Source organism: Aulonocara sp. 'chitande type north' Nkhata Bay, linkage group LG4 (assembly GCF_057382095.1).
Source record: "Aulonocara sp. 'chitande type north' Nkhata Bay isolate Kocher_YH1m ecotype deep benthic linkage group LG4, A_spYH_male_GT1.1, whole genome shotgun sequence".
In the NCBI taxonomy this organism is placed as follows: domain Eukaryota; kingdom Metazoa; phylum Chordata; class Actinopteri; order Cichliformes; family Cichlidae; genus Aulonocara; species Aulonocara sp. 'chitande type north' Nkhata Bay.
Genome location: NC_141347.1, coordinates 3160537 through 3177074, shown reverse-complemented (window position 1 = coordinate 3177074; position 16538 = coordinate 3160537). Strand labels below are relative to the sequence as shown.

The window sequence follows — 16538 nt, the reverse complement described above, 5'->3', positions numbered from 1 at the left end:
TTAATGAAATTCTGTGTTTTACAGCAGATGTAACAGGACTCAAGCTTTCCAGTAAGTGCAGCTTTTCTCTCATCAGTCCACGGAATATTTTGCCCCAAAGTCTTGGGAATCATCAAGACTTTGGTCAGCAGTGTTGTTTCCTTGGATCTCTCCCATGGGTGCCATTTTTGCCGTCTCTTTCTTATTGCAGAATCATGAAAACAGACCTTAACTGGGATAAGTGAGACCTGCAGTTCTTTAGATGTTGTTCTGGGTTCTTTTGTGACCTCCTGGATGAATCACCAATGCGCTCTTGGGACTATTTTGGTCGGCCGGCCACTCCTGCGAAGGTTCAGCACTGTTCCAAGTTTTGTCCATAGTTCATAATGACCATAGTTTACTGGAGTCCAAAAGCCTTAGAAATAGCTTTCCAGCCCCTTCCAGAATGATAGATGACTGGCAGACTTTGTTTCTCAGTCGTTCTTAGGTTTCATCTTCTAGATCGTGGAATGATGAGTTGCTTTATGAAATAGTTTAGCCTTTGTCAGACAGGTTTTATTTAAGAGATTTCTTTATTTAGCATATCTGGCAGTAAATAGTGAGGCTAGTGAAATTAAATTCAGCATTCCAATTTTTTTTTATTAATCTCAGTTAATTAATAATTTAACAGAGAAGGGAAGTTTTTCCACACAGGGCCAGATAAGTTTGTATAGTTTATTTCTCGTCATAAATGAAACTGCTTTTGTATTTATTCATCTTACCTTGTCTAACATTAAAATGTATTTGATGATCTAAAACGTGTGAGAAATATGGAAAAAAACTAAGAAATTAGGGAGTTTATCACGGCACTGTAGGGATTTGCTTTTTCTGGTCCGAAGAAAACATGAAACTCATGTTTTCACGCAAATCTTCAAAAACCGTTCAGCAAATCAATTTGATGCGAAAGGATTAAGCCTCAGTAATCCAGTTTGATGCAATCCACTACTTCCTAGACTTCTCCCTCGAGGGCTGGAGGCAGAAGGATATTCCCTTGACTGACAATTACAGATAATTACAGCGTCAGAGTGAAAGCTTTATTTAACAAGCTGTGTCCTAAATTACCTATAATTGACGTGGTCATTTTATAAAATCATTGACAATGTTTGACGACTCTTTTTGCATTTCCAGATGTTTGCAGGGGTGAAAGACGTGACTTGCTTCTTCTGATTTACGACTTTAAAGAAAATGGCTTTGGGCCACAGGGACGCACAAAGAACTTAAACTGAGGAGGGGATGTGTTATTTTAGCAACAAGTTACTGTTGCCAGAATTCGATATTCTATCAAAGGTGCAAAGACAAATTACATCCACCTACGGATTTAGGTTAAATAAACAAAATCAGCGATAGGTTTGATTTATTTCAGATAACAAAGGCTAACCTAAATCTGCTATTGGCAAACTGATAATTTGGGATTTTAAGAGGTCGTTGAGTTGAAAAAAAAGAAGTTTGGAATTTAAAGTTGAAACTTATGGAGACGGTCTTTGTAATTCATTGGTGAAATAAAATGAAAAGTTCATAAAAATGTAAATCAGCCTATTATTTTCCACCAAACACCCCAATCCCACTAAAGCTTTCTGAGGAAAGAAGTGAACAATGAGTTGAATGGAGAGGAGCATGAAGTCCAATTATTTTAATTTAGTCAATTTTTCACTTATGTGGATTATAAAAATGAAAAAACAGTGAGCCAAAAAAAAAGAAAGAAAGAAAGAAATGAAAGGCTTTTACGAAACACCCTAAAATGACTCTTTATACTGACACTATATACTATATAAGTGCTATTAGTACTTTTTTATATTTGCCTTTTGCACTGGATCCTACACAGAACACAAACACACAAATGTCAGCATCACAAGAAAGTTTGTTTTCATCTGTGTTTTAATTTGATCTGTATTTAACATTAAAAAACCAAACTGTTCATTAAAAAATATTTATGAGGACGCCCTCTTTTTACACATGTACCTGCCCGAGTGTAAACCCAAATAAAAGGCAAAGAAAAAAAGAAGCCTCCGGAAAAGTCCGGAAGCAGTGGTGGCATTAGCTTTGAGTTATAGTGTTAACTTGTAGCTTTATCAAAATGTCTTAGCAGGCAGAGCTGCTCTGGAGGCAGAACTAGGCTTTTTTTTTAACTTAGGTAAGGTTATTTAAAAAAAAATATATTTAAAGCTAAATTCCTCCTCATACAAATGAAAAGCTGAGTTCTACTGCTACTGTAAAGCTACATTTGACATTTACCATATTTATACTGTAACTGAGACTTCCTGGACCCGTGGTCACCAGTACAAATGCAGTCTCGCTTTAAATTGGAGTCGGATACGCACAGTTTGATATTAGGCAACTGGCAAAGTAAACACCAAAAACATGACAGTGAAATACTTCAAACAGGTATACACAGTGCTATGGCTTTGTGTAAGTACCGAACACTTACTGCTCAGCCTGGTAGATCTGATGATTCACTCCTCATAGCTGAGTCTCGGAGAAGTTTATCAATATTCATATCTCACTAGTTATATTTTACAAATGAGACCTGAGCCACTTTGTCGATCCCTTATTCCAAGGCTTATCAGACATCATCAACACACCGCTAACAGCTAATAGTAAATTCAACTCGTCTGAAAATTGTACTGATTGTAGTATTTCTTTCTGTTATAATATTGTGTATTTTACAGCTATTTTAGCAGTTTCCCCTATATCTGTCCACTTTAGTTTTATTGCATAGCTGCTGCTTATATTTTTGCCTCCAGAGTGGCTCAGACTCTAAAAAATGTCCTTGTCTCTTAGAGCTTCAGTTCAGCCTGCCGGAATAATTCCGCAATTTGTCCCAGAAGCGTCGCATCTCCCCGTCTGTCACATCATCTGAGTTCTTGGCATGGGTTCCTGCTGGTGTCCGGGATACCAGTGTCCAAAATTGTTCACATATCCTCCTGAGTGCACCGGTGCACCTTTGGCAGCCATGCTGATATCCCACAAGGAACACGGCGAGGAGGAGGCTGGTGGTGGAGGGGCAAGGTGTTCTCCCTCGGGTCCACAGGGCCCATTCTTCATGATCTTCTTGTATTTAGATCGTTTATTTTGGAACCATATTTTCACCTAGAAAAAGAAAAAGTACAAGAGTTAAGAGTCATACAGGAAACGCTGTGATTGGATTGAGTGATTTATTACAAGATAAAGACCAAAACTATCATAAAGTGACTGTTTTATTTTAAGGTCATGGGCTCAGTAAATAATTTCATTTAAAAGAATTATGCAGCACCGTGTTCTTATTTTGTCCTCTTTTTTTCTTCCTCGAGTTTTTAAAAAATCAGTAACCAACACAACAGTGGGTGAGTCTTTAACCATAAATATACATCTAAAAACACTTTGTTCACAACTAAAATCAAATCAGGTTAAACTCTCATTGCACCCTTGTGGTTGTATACGAATACCAACAAGTCAAGTTGGAGTTTACAACTGTCTTTACCAAGGCACATATAATATGTGCTTTATTAGCATCGTCAACCCAGCAGCCCAAAAGAACTGTACAATCACCTAAAAATCAAGGTGGGTGTTGTCACAATCTCTCCTATAATTTTGTCATTAACCACAAAACTAATCAGTTTTTCCTTGAGTTCAAATGGAGGGTTTTTTTTGCCAAATTTGAAGAAATTCCCTCAATGTGTTGCTAACAGTGGATCACAGTAAAATCTAATCCGATCATCCTTAAGCCTGAGTGAACCCTCCTTCACCACAGTTACTGACAAGAAGAAAAGATTTCGATATAGATGACCTGATAACTGAATCATTATAAAGTCATTGCTATCTAGCACTAACAGCTGTGATGACCAAAGGTAAGTGATGTGCATGAGCAGATTAACATTAGCTTTGGGCTCCTTAAATCTAGGTGCTAGCTTAGGTGCTTCCTTTAAGTTGAACTCAGCGAGGAAGCAGTTTTTCTCTGCACAACTGTTTCTGTTTTTAGTTTTTGGAAACATTAAAAGGTTTAGCACATGTTAGCAATGATACCTAATGATGTAGCGGTGATAATGTGATACCTGCGGCAGGCAAAAACAAAGCAAAACAATAAGGCAGTGTAAGGTTACATAAACCAGGCAACAATAGGCAGCACACGTAAGATGTGCCTATACTTCAATGCGGTACTAACAGAGAGTAAGCTTGGAGTAATATTACAGGGAAACTATAGTTAGCTCCTACAGCTAAAAACACCAGCACATGATAAGGTACTTGAATCACACTGTCACACCCACACTACTCTGCATACAGCTCCTTTAGGGTTTTAAAAACTATCTTGGTGTGACACATAAAGCTGTTTATTGGAACGCCTGCATCTTATAGAACGACGGGTTCAATGGAAACTGATGGTCAGCATATTACCCAATCCTGTGAGTATATTAGCCAGCAGGTTCATACAAAAATATTAATATGTGACTACAGGCATCATATAATTAAAATATCTCAAAGTATTTAGATGAATATCACTTCAATCATTTATCAGTGGTTACAGATGATTTAGTTACGTTGTTAATATAATTGGCATTTCTTTGTTTCCAGCATGCTTGCAAATTGAGCATCAAATTACGCAAATATGCCTGTCGGCCAACCTGTCAGCTTAGCGGGAACGAGTGAATCATGTATAATTGTACAGAGCCAGTGAAGGATACTTTTGTCTGAAATGGGTTTTAACTGTGCTGTAAAGGGGAAAAAACCTGCGCCCATAGCACAGTTCTGGCTAGCAACAAAGGAGAAGAAATATAAAAGAGTGAGCAAAAGAAAAGAAAACACTCTTGGCCCTGAAAGTGTTTTCTTCTCCAGTCCTAGGAATTATTACCCGGGGAGTTTATGGGTATTTATGAAGACTGTTGTGAAGTGGTTTTATGGAAGATATTTTAATCTATAAAAATTCTAATTTCAGAGTGCTGTAATTGATTTGGAATATGTGGAAAAAATTATCCCTTTCCCAGTAATCCCAAAATGTCCAGCTTTCACACCCAGCTTTTGAACTGAAACAGCCAGAAATCATGCCGAGTGAAATTTGACATTTAATTTAAACTCTATTGTTCCAATATATCCACTGACGCCAGTCACCAGCTGTGAAAAGCATAGACTCCATAAATATACGATATAATATATGAAAATTAAAGGCGATAATGCTGCTTTTCAGAAATTAAAACTAATTAAATTGTAAATTATCCACTTTGAATTCTTCAAGCTGCAACATTTAGGAAGGTTTTAAATCATATTAAAGTTCAATTATTAAATTAATATAATATTAATCTTAATATAAAAAGTGATAGTCACACACTGCATTGAATACTATATAATAATCCCCTGCAGTATTACACTGTGGATGAAAACCTGAAGGATTGGAGTGTAGCTTAAGAGGCCAGGAGTCAATCAACAGCATCCTCAGTGAGAGCATGTCATCTGTAATTATTGGTTTCATATTCCAGCAGCAACACGGAGCTGACAGTTTTCTGAGTGTGTGGCTAATGACTCTGACTTTAAGGGAAGACGGTGGCTGAAAGGCAGGCAAAAGACCACTGAGGGACACAGAGTGTGTGAAAATTAACAAACTTAATTGTCTGCATATACTAAAGTCCTTGTCAAAAAAGGTTTTTTTGTCCAGATGTCTTCCATTTGGAAGTTGTATAGATGGCGTGTATGTGTGTGTGAGAGAGATGGACAGAGATAGGGAACGTTTCGAGGAAAAACATTAGAACAGTGCTACGTGCCATTTCTCAGCTGCGTTGGGAACATTATTTTTCGATGGAAAGTGGTCAGTCGCTGGCTGGCAGCCTAATGGCATGATCGCTATCTTCAAGTGTGTGCGCGTGCATTTACGTGGCCGTGGGTGAATGCGTGCACATAAACTACGTATGTTTTCCATGAGTGTGCCCGTGATCAGAAAAGCGCACCCGTGTACGTGAGGAATGCACAGCAGACGCAGCGGGCCAACACATATAAGCACACAGGCTAGATGCAGCTGACTGTGGGTTTCAGTAGGACTTGTTCTGTGTCTTCTATTAATTATGTCGTAAAGAAGCCTAAAAATATAAAAAGTTGCTTTTTGTTTAAAATTACTGCACATATTTTACCTGCAATTCTCTATATTTACAGCAATACTGGTTAGCCTAGCCTAAAACATCAGAGGTTTTTATGTTTCAAAATCATTTGACCAAGAAAAAGGAGTGGAAAGTAAACAAAATAGAAAGTATTTATTAGAGAAAATGAAAGAAAATAATAACATTTCAAGGATCGCAGGGTTTTAGTTCTACATGACCAGTACATTAATAATATACATTATTAATATAAGCCAATATTCATCCTCAGTTCCTGATTCAGATAATTTTTCAGTGTATCGTAGTTCGTGCATGACATGATCTGACATATAAGTACAAGGGGAAACAAAGACAATTATTCTAACTGACACAGCAAAAGCTCTTCACTCTTTTCCAGAAAAGTCATTTTTTTCCTCCCTAAAAATATAGGGCTTGGGTTTGGGTTAACACTGAGGATGACTTTGACCTCAGAGTGTTAAAACATTGTACCTAATCTAGTTAATCTCTTGGTTTGTTTAATATATTTGTTCCCATCTGTCTATTTACTGGCTAGTTGGACCCGTTTCCATTACTGTTGCCACATTCCGAAAAATTAAAGTTAAATTTGCTAATAGAACCAAGAATTGGATGAAAAATAAAAATCAAGGTTGAAACGTACAGGCAAGGCAACTCTTGATTAAAGAAGCGGAAGACTGTGTCAAAGCTGAAGGCAGTAAACCTTTTAATTTATGAGTGTCTTGCCCAAATACTTTTGATCCCCTGAAAATAGTGGGCTGTGTATACAAGATGCTGAAGTTCAACAACGCTTAAGTGCAACATTTTTCCCCAACCACATCACCACATCAACTGTACCGTGTACACCAACTGTACTATCAACTGTAAGCTGGATATGAACATTTCACAAAAGGCACCATCATCTTCAACATGTGGCGTTGTGCATAGGGTGTATTTAACGAATGCTGCTTTTTTCGTTCTATTGTGGAATTTCTGAGTGTGTTATAATGGAAACATTTACACATCAGGAACTGGACATTTAAAAAATCCAGATAAAAGGACAAAAAGTAGTGAGTTATTTTGTACCTAGCCTACAGGAATGCAACAAATGTAACAAATGGTATGTGATACTAATAAAAGTAACTTCAGTAACTTTGTGCCGTGTTTCTGAAATGGGAACTCAAAGAAAGAAGACTCCCACACGCTAAACATCACAATCCAACATACAAATGTGCTGCCATTCCTCAAACTACCATCACATGTGCTCTCATTGTACTCCACAATCAGCTGAATCATACTGTGTTGATCCGTACAAACTGACTGCCTTTGATCCAAAACACCTTGAAGAACAAGGAGCGAGTTCAAAAATGGTGCTTCTCAATGAGCATACATGTGAGTATGACTTGTAGCAGACCACAATAAAAAAGCAAACCACTATACCACTACAAAAGATGAAGACAAATGAATGGATCATCTCTTACTTCTAGTGTAAACATAGCTGCTGCAGTTAATTCATATGGGATTAGGACAATTCAGCTGATGATCAAATGCTGATGGTTGCTGAGTGTGCACACACATGCAGGCGAGCATGGATCGTATTTCAAATATTCCAAAACAGTGTCATCTAATGTTTCCCCAGTCGGACACCTGCTGTCTATTCAAACCTTTATTCTTCACCTTTTGGACAGGCGCAATGTATCTGTGATTATTCTACACAGAGCCTACAGTGTCATAAGCCCATGGAAGTAAGGCACTGCTATAATTTGTTGTTATAGATTCCTGTTATCCATAAATAACAACGACTCTGCTGACTGACAGAGTTGGCCACTTTGTCTACAGTCTACATGTACCAGTTACTCACAGGGACAATACTTCCTGTTTTCCAGCTCTGCACTGGTTTTCCCAAGAGAAACAAAATGTTTAATAATATCACTGTCAGACTCTGTCGTTGTTGGCTGTGCTTATGTGAAACTTCCACTTTTTCAGTTTTCATTAACTAGAAAATAGCTGAAACCAACTTATTTATCATATTTAAGAAACTACAGACAATGACTGACTCTCCTCTTGGTAAGTCAGTTTGCTTAGTGCAGATGAATTTGGTAGTAAATACATCCTACCATGAGCTACCATGATGGCAAAAACACTAGCTCAACTCAAATAATACATCACTAGTTCAAGCACTTTAACAAGCGTTTGGACATCACAGTGTTAAACTAAGTTTTAATTGTATCAATTATATGAAATTATAAACAAAGTTATTATTACTTTATTTTGAATTGATGAATGAATTACATTAAGTTGGCAATAGAGGTGCAACAAAAGAGACGACACAGCCATGCCTCTTACAGCCTTCTCTTGCACTGAGTCAGTATTACACTAGCTGACAGCAGTGGATCACTGGAGCTAAATATCAACATAAAATTTGTCAGTAATCTGGATTTTCCAGCGTCACTACCTCGTGACTTCTTGGCAGCTCTCAAATGAAGTTTTGTGTTGAACAATATCAGGAAAACTGCCCGACAAAGCAAATCAGAATCAGCAATCAGCTTAAATGAGCACATTGCTAATTTAAGCAGGCCCAGTAGTAAACACAGACACTGACAAAATAAAGCAGTTAGTAAAACACGTTCCACTGTTTTTCTTTGTCAGTTACACAGATATAGAGATTTATGGCTGATGAGCCCCAATGAAAAACACAACAGTTTTTCAGTATCATTAAAAAGGATTTATTCAAAGAAAACACGCTGGAATGGAAAGCATCTCTCTGGTCTATGAGTGTGTTTTCTTCATTAGTTCTGTTACGATTATGTCATTTGCATTGGTAAGTTTTAAAAATGTTCATTATGTCTCATAACGAGACCAACCAGGTGTCACACTTTGTTTTTTATCACTTGTCCCATAAAGTTGAGTCTCACAAAAAACACGTGCCTTATAAAGAAATGTGAATCTACCCTCCCCCCCAAAAAAGTAAATAAATAAAATAAGATATATTTGATCCTAAAATGGTCAGTGCCAAATGTATATAGTGCTACATTTTTTGTATTTGTTAAATAAATACTACAAAATCTACCTTTAATCATTAGCAATGTGTTCCACATTGTACTACACAAGCATGCTCCATTCCCCACAATTAGTTTCATGGGGTCCAGTCATAATACTCAAAGCAGTGCATGATGTTAGGTGAAATAATCAGCCTATACACGAATCATTACAACCAACTACACGTTTCTTTGTGGATTCCAACTGTACATAAAATATTTTTGTATTGAATATATAATTAGGGCTCCTATTTCTAAAGCAGTCCATGTATTTTGCAAAATGTGTAAGTTACTACATTTCGTATTTTGAAGAAAATGCACCTTCATTCACACCTGTTTTTCTAACGCTATGATAAAACTGAGGATTGGGGATTTGATCTGTAACGTAAAGATTCAGAACAGCAAATATTGAAGTGTTGTTGACTGGATAAAAGCTGGATTGCTGCTGGCTAACGTGGTTCAGCCTTTATGGACATTTATAAAAAATGTGAATTATAAATAAATGTTAAAATATCCAATTAAATCATTTTTACCTAGACGCCACAACAACACGATGCAGCTTCACAGACAAAACAGCAGCTGTTGGGATTCGTTTGCTGGTGTCTCCACATGTGTATGAGTGCGCACACACATTTCAAAGAGATGCAAAACAGGCAGAAAGTCCCAGTGAACCAATTTTGAACCTGTTCTGGTGACACGTGGAGACAAATCTGCGCAAACGGTTTCCAGCACACTGCTCTGCATTTTCAAATGTTTTCTCCCATCTCATGCATTTGAAGATTTCATGACAGAGTTTATGCCATATTGCACTTATGTTTGGCTACATCAATGTCTAATTTACAGATGAAGGAATGTTGGCATCAGTCGGCATGAATGTACCAGCGCTCGTCTTGTTTGGGCTTAGCAGAGAACAAAGAAAACAATCAGAGGTGTGATTGAGCTCGGTTAAGAAGTAGCTCTAATTTTGTGTCATGCATACTTTGGAAAATAGGGTGAAATTGCAACTCACACCCTCTATTAGAGTCACTTCACACTGGAAATGTTTTCAAATCTTCACATCATAGGCAATAATGTTTTTACCTTAGACAGGTTAATTATATTCCTAAAAGTGTCATTCCATCCTGCTCACATTTTAATGCCTAACATATTACGAATGTTCAAATTTAGGGACCGTCTACACTGCTTTATTGTGCATGCTTTGTCCATGTGTGAATAGCTCATACCAACCTGTGTCTGCGTGAGGCCCAGTTTGGCGGCCAGGTCGGCCCTCTCGGGCAAGGCGAGGTACTGGGTTTGCTGGAAGCGCTGGTTGAGAGCCTGTAGCTGCAGGCTGGAGTAGATGGTCCGAGGCTTCCTGATCTTTTTCCCTTTTCCATTGAGCCTCACTTCTCCATTTTCTATCACCGCTGTGGGCTTCTCATGCTCTGCGTTAGAAGGGAGGACAGAAGGACGGTGTTCAGAAAAATGTTAACAGTGGGATTTCAAGCTGGGCTCTTCTATGTCACAAAAAGACTGTAGAAAATCATTTTAACATTTAAATGATTACGAGATATAAAATATTCATGTGTGAACACTGAAAATTGATGTTGGACAAAAAAAGTGGTTTATACTATAATGTTTTTGACATAAATTCTTTTTTAACCATTTATTATATTAGAAATTGTACAAAAAGTATAAATAACACTGAAAAGTATTTTGTGAAAACTGTCCCAACATCTACAATTCAAAGATAAAAAAAGAAATCTCTACATGTGTTGATTAAAAAATTGGCATTCAAAGATTTTGGATTCAAAATACTAACAACAATTAATAATAAGCTCCCCTCTAAAATTGGATGGTGCTGTTAAAAATGGATATAGCGCAGAAGCAGTAGTTAACTTCACCCAGTACTCAAGGCTAGAAAAATCCAGGAACCTGAAGTAACACTGGAGGAAAATAACCCGCTGATACTGGCTAAAACTACTACAGCTACAGTAAATCAACCCACAGCAGCTCATTTTTACCCAGTGATATTATGTAATGATTAAAGATGAGGTAGCGTCACAACTATGACATGTGCAATGATAGTGAGTGGTGGTCCTTTTCAAACCATGTTGACTTACAGTTATCCAGACATCAAAGCAGCTCAGCTTTTCTTTGTGTTTTTTGTATTTGTGTATTTTTTTCAGGAAAGCGATATTGTGCGTACGTACACCCCCTCTGATCTTTGTTATGACATGAGCTCACAGCTTGCAGTGGCAGGAAAGAACAGTTGTAGAAAAGCCAAGGCCCCACAAGATGCTTGCATTCTGTATCTGAGCTACGCTCTGAGCTGACGCGCAGCAACACCGGGGGACAGAAGCACAGTGGGTGCTTAGAAACGACCTGACAGGGGAAGGTTTCTTTTAGAAAGAAAACGCGCTAGTGTGTAAAACACTTATTAGCTCAATCTGGCTCACATATCCATATATAATAAAACGTATATGTATGTTTTTAAGGTGTGACCCTTGTTCCAAGAAACTGGACATTTCATAAAGGTGACCAAAGTGTCCAAAAAGAACTCCATGTCAACAAGCCCTGCAGAGTCCCTCACAGACCAAGATTTGTACAACACAGTTAACGTGTAAAGTGATGTTTAACTTGTATGTATTGGGTGAGTTAGAGCGTGGTGTAAAACTCCAACAGCAAAAGTCCAAGAAGACAGATTTTGGGTGAGCACCAATGAAAATCTGTCGTATTTATTTGTGTTTTTGTAACTGATCATTTTCCCTGCCACTGATTCCAAATCTGCTTTAAAAATGTATAAACTGCAGTTGCTGTGAAGGATTGTGAAATGGGCCTTGAGCTGATCCATCTGTTCGTCTGTCGATGCGCATTTACAGAAGCAGAATTTATTTATAAAACCAGTCGAGTAAACCTGATGAAAGTACTGCGTCATGTTCACCTGCGTCATGTTTATGGAGAACTTTTTTTTCTTTTTGAGAAAACATAAAAACATTGTGTACTTTTTCAGAATTTTATTTTCATTTTTAAGCTTTTCTGCCCTTTTTTATGTGTATCTAATACAAGACGGCTGTTTTCTGTCTCTCTGAGAGTCTCTGTCAGCGTTCCTGTCATCTCAATATTTTGTAAACTGGTGAAATAAGTCACCAGATTTTAAGCTGAATATATGCTGAAATGACCGTAAATACTGCATGTGAGGCAAGGACATTTTCAGTATAGACAAAAAAAATAATCCTATGTAAAGATTTAGTTTAAATGAACGTGTTTTTTATGTAATAGTAAATTCTTTAAATAATAATGATGAAAATAAAAATATAAAATTAAGAGCAATTTTTTTTTTTAAAAAGTGAAAATGTGAAAGAAAAGTGATCTGCACTGGGATATTATTTAAAACAAAAGAAACAGTCGTAATCGTCCCGGTATCTGTTAACTGCTCCTGCTGCCAAATTCTGACGAGACGTTTTCATCTTACGTGGAGTTTTATTTTTATTGGCGTTTATTGTTTTTTTCGTAGCTTTAATCTGTCATATTACACAAAATAACTGCACGTCTTTGTCAATGAAGCAAAGACATAAATAAGAATATGAAGTAAATGTATCAGGTTTTTCCCTTTGGGTTGGATTTTAGTTTTGTTACACTTTGAAAAAAAAAAAGCTCAAATCTATAAAACACTTTTTTTCGTTTAAAATGACATTTTCGTTTAATTTCGTCCATTTCGTATTTAGTTAATTCTGTTTATTGTGGTAGTGTGATAAGTCAGATCACAGGCTTTGGTTTCTGCTCAGAGGGAAACGTGACGGCTAATATTTGGAGCATGAGGATGAGGCTTTGGGTTTTGGTGGGGAGCGCGGGACACCACAGGGCCTGTGCCGGAGAGTCACACAGTCTGCGCAGGCCTTAAACACATCTCCCGGCCAACCCCAAAATACGCTAAACACAACGCTGTGGCCGACCTGTGTGTGGATCCAATTATTGCGTTCCGCTGCGGCTTATTTTCATGTTTCTGTAGACCCACTTCAAGAATTTTAATGGTCCGAGTTCATCCGCTGTGATTATCCTTATTAGTTTTGCATGTTTTATTCTTTTAATGTCCTCTGTGATTAATTTCAGACTGAATTACTATTAAAAATGACACATCGAACTATTAATAATGTATTTTAGCTTGTTGTCGGATTTATTTATTTATGGCATCTTTCAGCACATTTAAACTGACAAATAAATTAAACTAAAATCCCACGAACATATTTAAAGACCAAAGTGTAGAAACAAGGAAATGAGCAAACATTTATTCATTTCTGTGCGTAAACCTACCCGCATCGTCCAGTCTGGTGTGTCCGAGCGCGCCGCTGTGACCACCGTGCTGATAAGGCAGGTAGGCACCGGGGTGATGCGCGCTCACTGGACTGTGGTAGGGTGGGTATCCCAGCGGGCGACCGTAAGAGGAAGCCCCGGAGGAGAAGGGCCCATCGTGCTGCGAGGGTCCGACAGCGTGCAGTCCGTGGACCGGATAATGGTTGTGGGATAAGCCTGGCGAAGGTTGTTGATGTCCAGGGTGTCCAGGGTAGCTGTGTCCACCGAACTCCAAAAACGCGGATTTGGACGGATCGGACGTTACTAAAGTGTCTGATATGGAGCTCATAGTCATCATTGGGGAGAGGGGCAGCGATGTGCAGGGGAGAGAGGACGACGGGTCGGCTATGACCTACAGATGAGGGTCATGATAAGGCAACTGGTTTAAAAAGAAACAAGAAAAACACCCCACAAGAAAACAGAAGACTTTAAGAAGCAGCTCTTTAAAAACAAAGCGTCTCTGTATTCCCGTGGAGTGACTTTAGGTGGGTCTGCCCTCCGCTACATCCCAGCTGAAAGCTCCACAAACATCACGCTCAGTGTTTAAAAGCATTAAGTCCAACAGTAGAAGACTGGACGAATGGCAGGGAAACACGCAGACCAACAGGGGAAGTCAGCGAACAGAGAAAACAAAACAGGAACTCTTAACCAAGCAGCAGGTTTAATTACGAATATCCTTCGACGTCCTCCTACTCTCGGGCCAAAACAACCAGGTTCCCGCTCGATTCCCCGTTTGTTGTAAAGAGACTCCTGGCAGCGGAGAGAACTGGAGAGTGTTCCGAACCTGAGAGCGCACTGCGCGTCTGCTCTGACCCCCTCTCTGCCTCCATTTGGCACAAGCAGCGCGCTCATTGGCTGCAGGGCTTAACCGTGTCACACAAATCACAACCGGCAGCGGCGGGGCAGCCGGCTCTTCCCGGAGCTTGTGGCGGAGTGAGGGCCTTAAGAATGCCGAAAGAAGCCTTCAAGTTAAGAACGGCCATTAAAACATTTTTCCGCAAGTGTGACAACATGTACAAAAATAAATAAATAAAAAACTGCAGACATATTTTCCTTTCATGAGGTCAACAACTGCTTGGATCACAACAGTTTAACGAAGGCATTTTATTAATACTGACTGACGAGCTTATTTTTGGGTTGATGTGTATTTATTACTGTGAAAACGATTCGCTTCTTTAATCTGCGAGGACCTCTGGTGTTTAACGGAATTGGTGCTAAACTTTTTAAAGTACATTGTATTAACAGGAATTTATTGTACAGGATGTTCGAACCCTCTGGCAGAAATAACAATAAAATGTATACATAACCTATTTTAAAGTCATTAGTAATTCTGAGAGCAGCAGACAGATCGCCTCATTAAACTCCTTCCCAAAATAAAATTCTTCCTGTTTGCCAGAAAGCCAAATAAGGCGGATGAGGATGATTGATATTTATAAGATGCTGGCGAAAAGTTGGTGTTTTTAAATGTTTTTATTTTATAATATTTTTTATTAAACACACTGTCAGAGCAAAAAAAAGTTCTCAAGTTATTGCTCTATTTCTTTCATTTTCATTTAAGCAAAACGTTAATGTAGAAACGACACACACACACACACACACACACACACACACACACACACACACACACACACACACACACACACACACACACACTGACTGCGGCCCCACACCTGGAGGACAATCATAACAAACACTGCCCTTCCAGAGAAACTCAAAACTTGTGATTTTGGCAGAGCAAAAGCTCGGACACTGTAATTTCGCTGAAGTCATGGTCATTATGCTCATCTGCGGTGGAAATCCCGGACTGTGGGCATGCTGCTAATTAAACGAAAAGAAAAAAGTAGAATGACGTGAGATAAAGTCAGCAGGATCGTTCGATTGTGATCAAATTTTAAAAAAGGGGGAATTAAGCGTAATAATGGAAATTAAGACCTACTACTGTATCATGACGTATAATCACAAATTCCAGCTGTTTGCAAGCTCTGATACAACATGCTTTTAGGTTTGAATGAAATTTACTGATATATTGAGAATCATCACTGTATTGATTACATTCTCTTATGATGCAGAAATGAAAGGAAGCCCACGAAGTGTCAGTGATGACAGTACTGGTAATAACAGTGATGTGTCAGCTAAGGTATTTTAAGTAGCTGATTACTCAGGTCATTTGGAGCGCTTCTTATTTGTAAAGGCAGGTTTATAGGGCAGGGACATAACAGGAGAACAATGGTCTTTATTGGGGTTCTAAACATTTTGACTTTGCGCTAATCCCAGCTTTACTGAAAAGTTAAATTTAAATAATCATTTTGAAATCATCAAACTATTTATTGTGTGTTGTGTCTCTATTCTGACACTCAGGAGGTGGAGCAGGAACAAATGTTTTCAGATGATCTCAGTTGCACAGATTACTTACAGTACATTCATATGTGTATTATAAACATTTCATTTTTGATGCGGCCCCACTACTCTCTTTGAGTTTGGAGTTAGGCCATATTAAATGATTCCAGAGGAAGTACTTGGATATTTTACAGCACTCATATATGAGAAGTAGATGTTTCGCAACATCTGAGGCTCAACATTTGAAACATTGTGTAAAAATATTATTATTGGTGAGCTGAATAAAGAAAACGGTTTTTCAAAAGTCCAACACTTTTCTAAAGGAATGGGTTTCTACAGGTGTCACATAAATACTGTAAAATTAAGTAAAATGTAAAACATTTCCTACTGAATTTAATATAGACTAAAAAGTAGCATAAAATTAAAATACTCAAGTAAAGAATTAATGTATGTTAAGTAAATTTACTGGGTTACCGCCTGTGTATACTTTCATTTTGCCCTCCCAAAGCCTCTGTCTCCAAGACAACCAACATATTATTGGCAAAAATATAGGTCGTTATCTGAACCTTTAAGTCAGGTTGAAATATTGACTGTTACTGTAACAGGCTGATCAATACGCTGACAATGGCAAACTTTCAGATACGTCTCCATCAGTCTGAAAAACAAAGGCCATTTGTTAAAGCAGTTATTAGACACCTAACAGTCGTGTGAAAGTGTGTGCTAGTACTGGCAGCTTTACACAGTGAGGATGTTGCACACACTGAAC

General features: G+C 38.2%; 1 protein-coding gene across 1 annotated transcript; it reads right to left on the bottom strand.

Annotated features, from left to right (window-relative positions):
- Positions 1 to 1556: 1556 nt before the first annotated feature.
- Positions 1557 to 14259, bottom strand: LOC147331747 (homeobox protein Dlx4a-like). Its single transcript, XM_086287953.1, has 3 exons — positions 13397 to 14259; positions 10331 to 10527; positions 1557 to 3105 (listed from the first exon to the last, which is right to left on the bottom strand). Exons 1-3 carry the CDS (start codon positions 13731 to 13733, stop codon positions 2863 to 2865), a joined length of 777 nt encoding a protein of 258 aa, XP_086144079.1. The 5' UTR covers positions 13734 to 14259; the 3' UTR covers positions 1557 to 2862.
- Between the last annotated feature and the right edge of the window lie 2279 nt (positions 14260 to 16538).

Excerpts from the sequence above, each read along its gene's own strand:
- LOC147331747 (XM_086287953.1), bottom strand. The coding sequence starts at position 13,733 with ATGATGACTATGAGCTCCATATCAGACACTTTAGTAACGTCCGATCCG. Across the intron at positions 10,528-13,396 it reads CACCAGACTGGACGATGCGG|AGCATGAGAAGCCCACAGCG; the intron begins GTAGGTTTACGC and ends CTTCTAACGCAG. Across the intron at positions 3,106-10,330 it reads TGGGCCTCACGCAGACACAG|GTGAAAATATGGTTCCAAAA; the intron begins GTTGGTATGAGC and ends TTCTTTTTCTAG.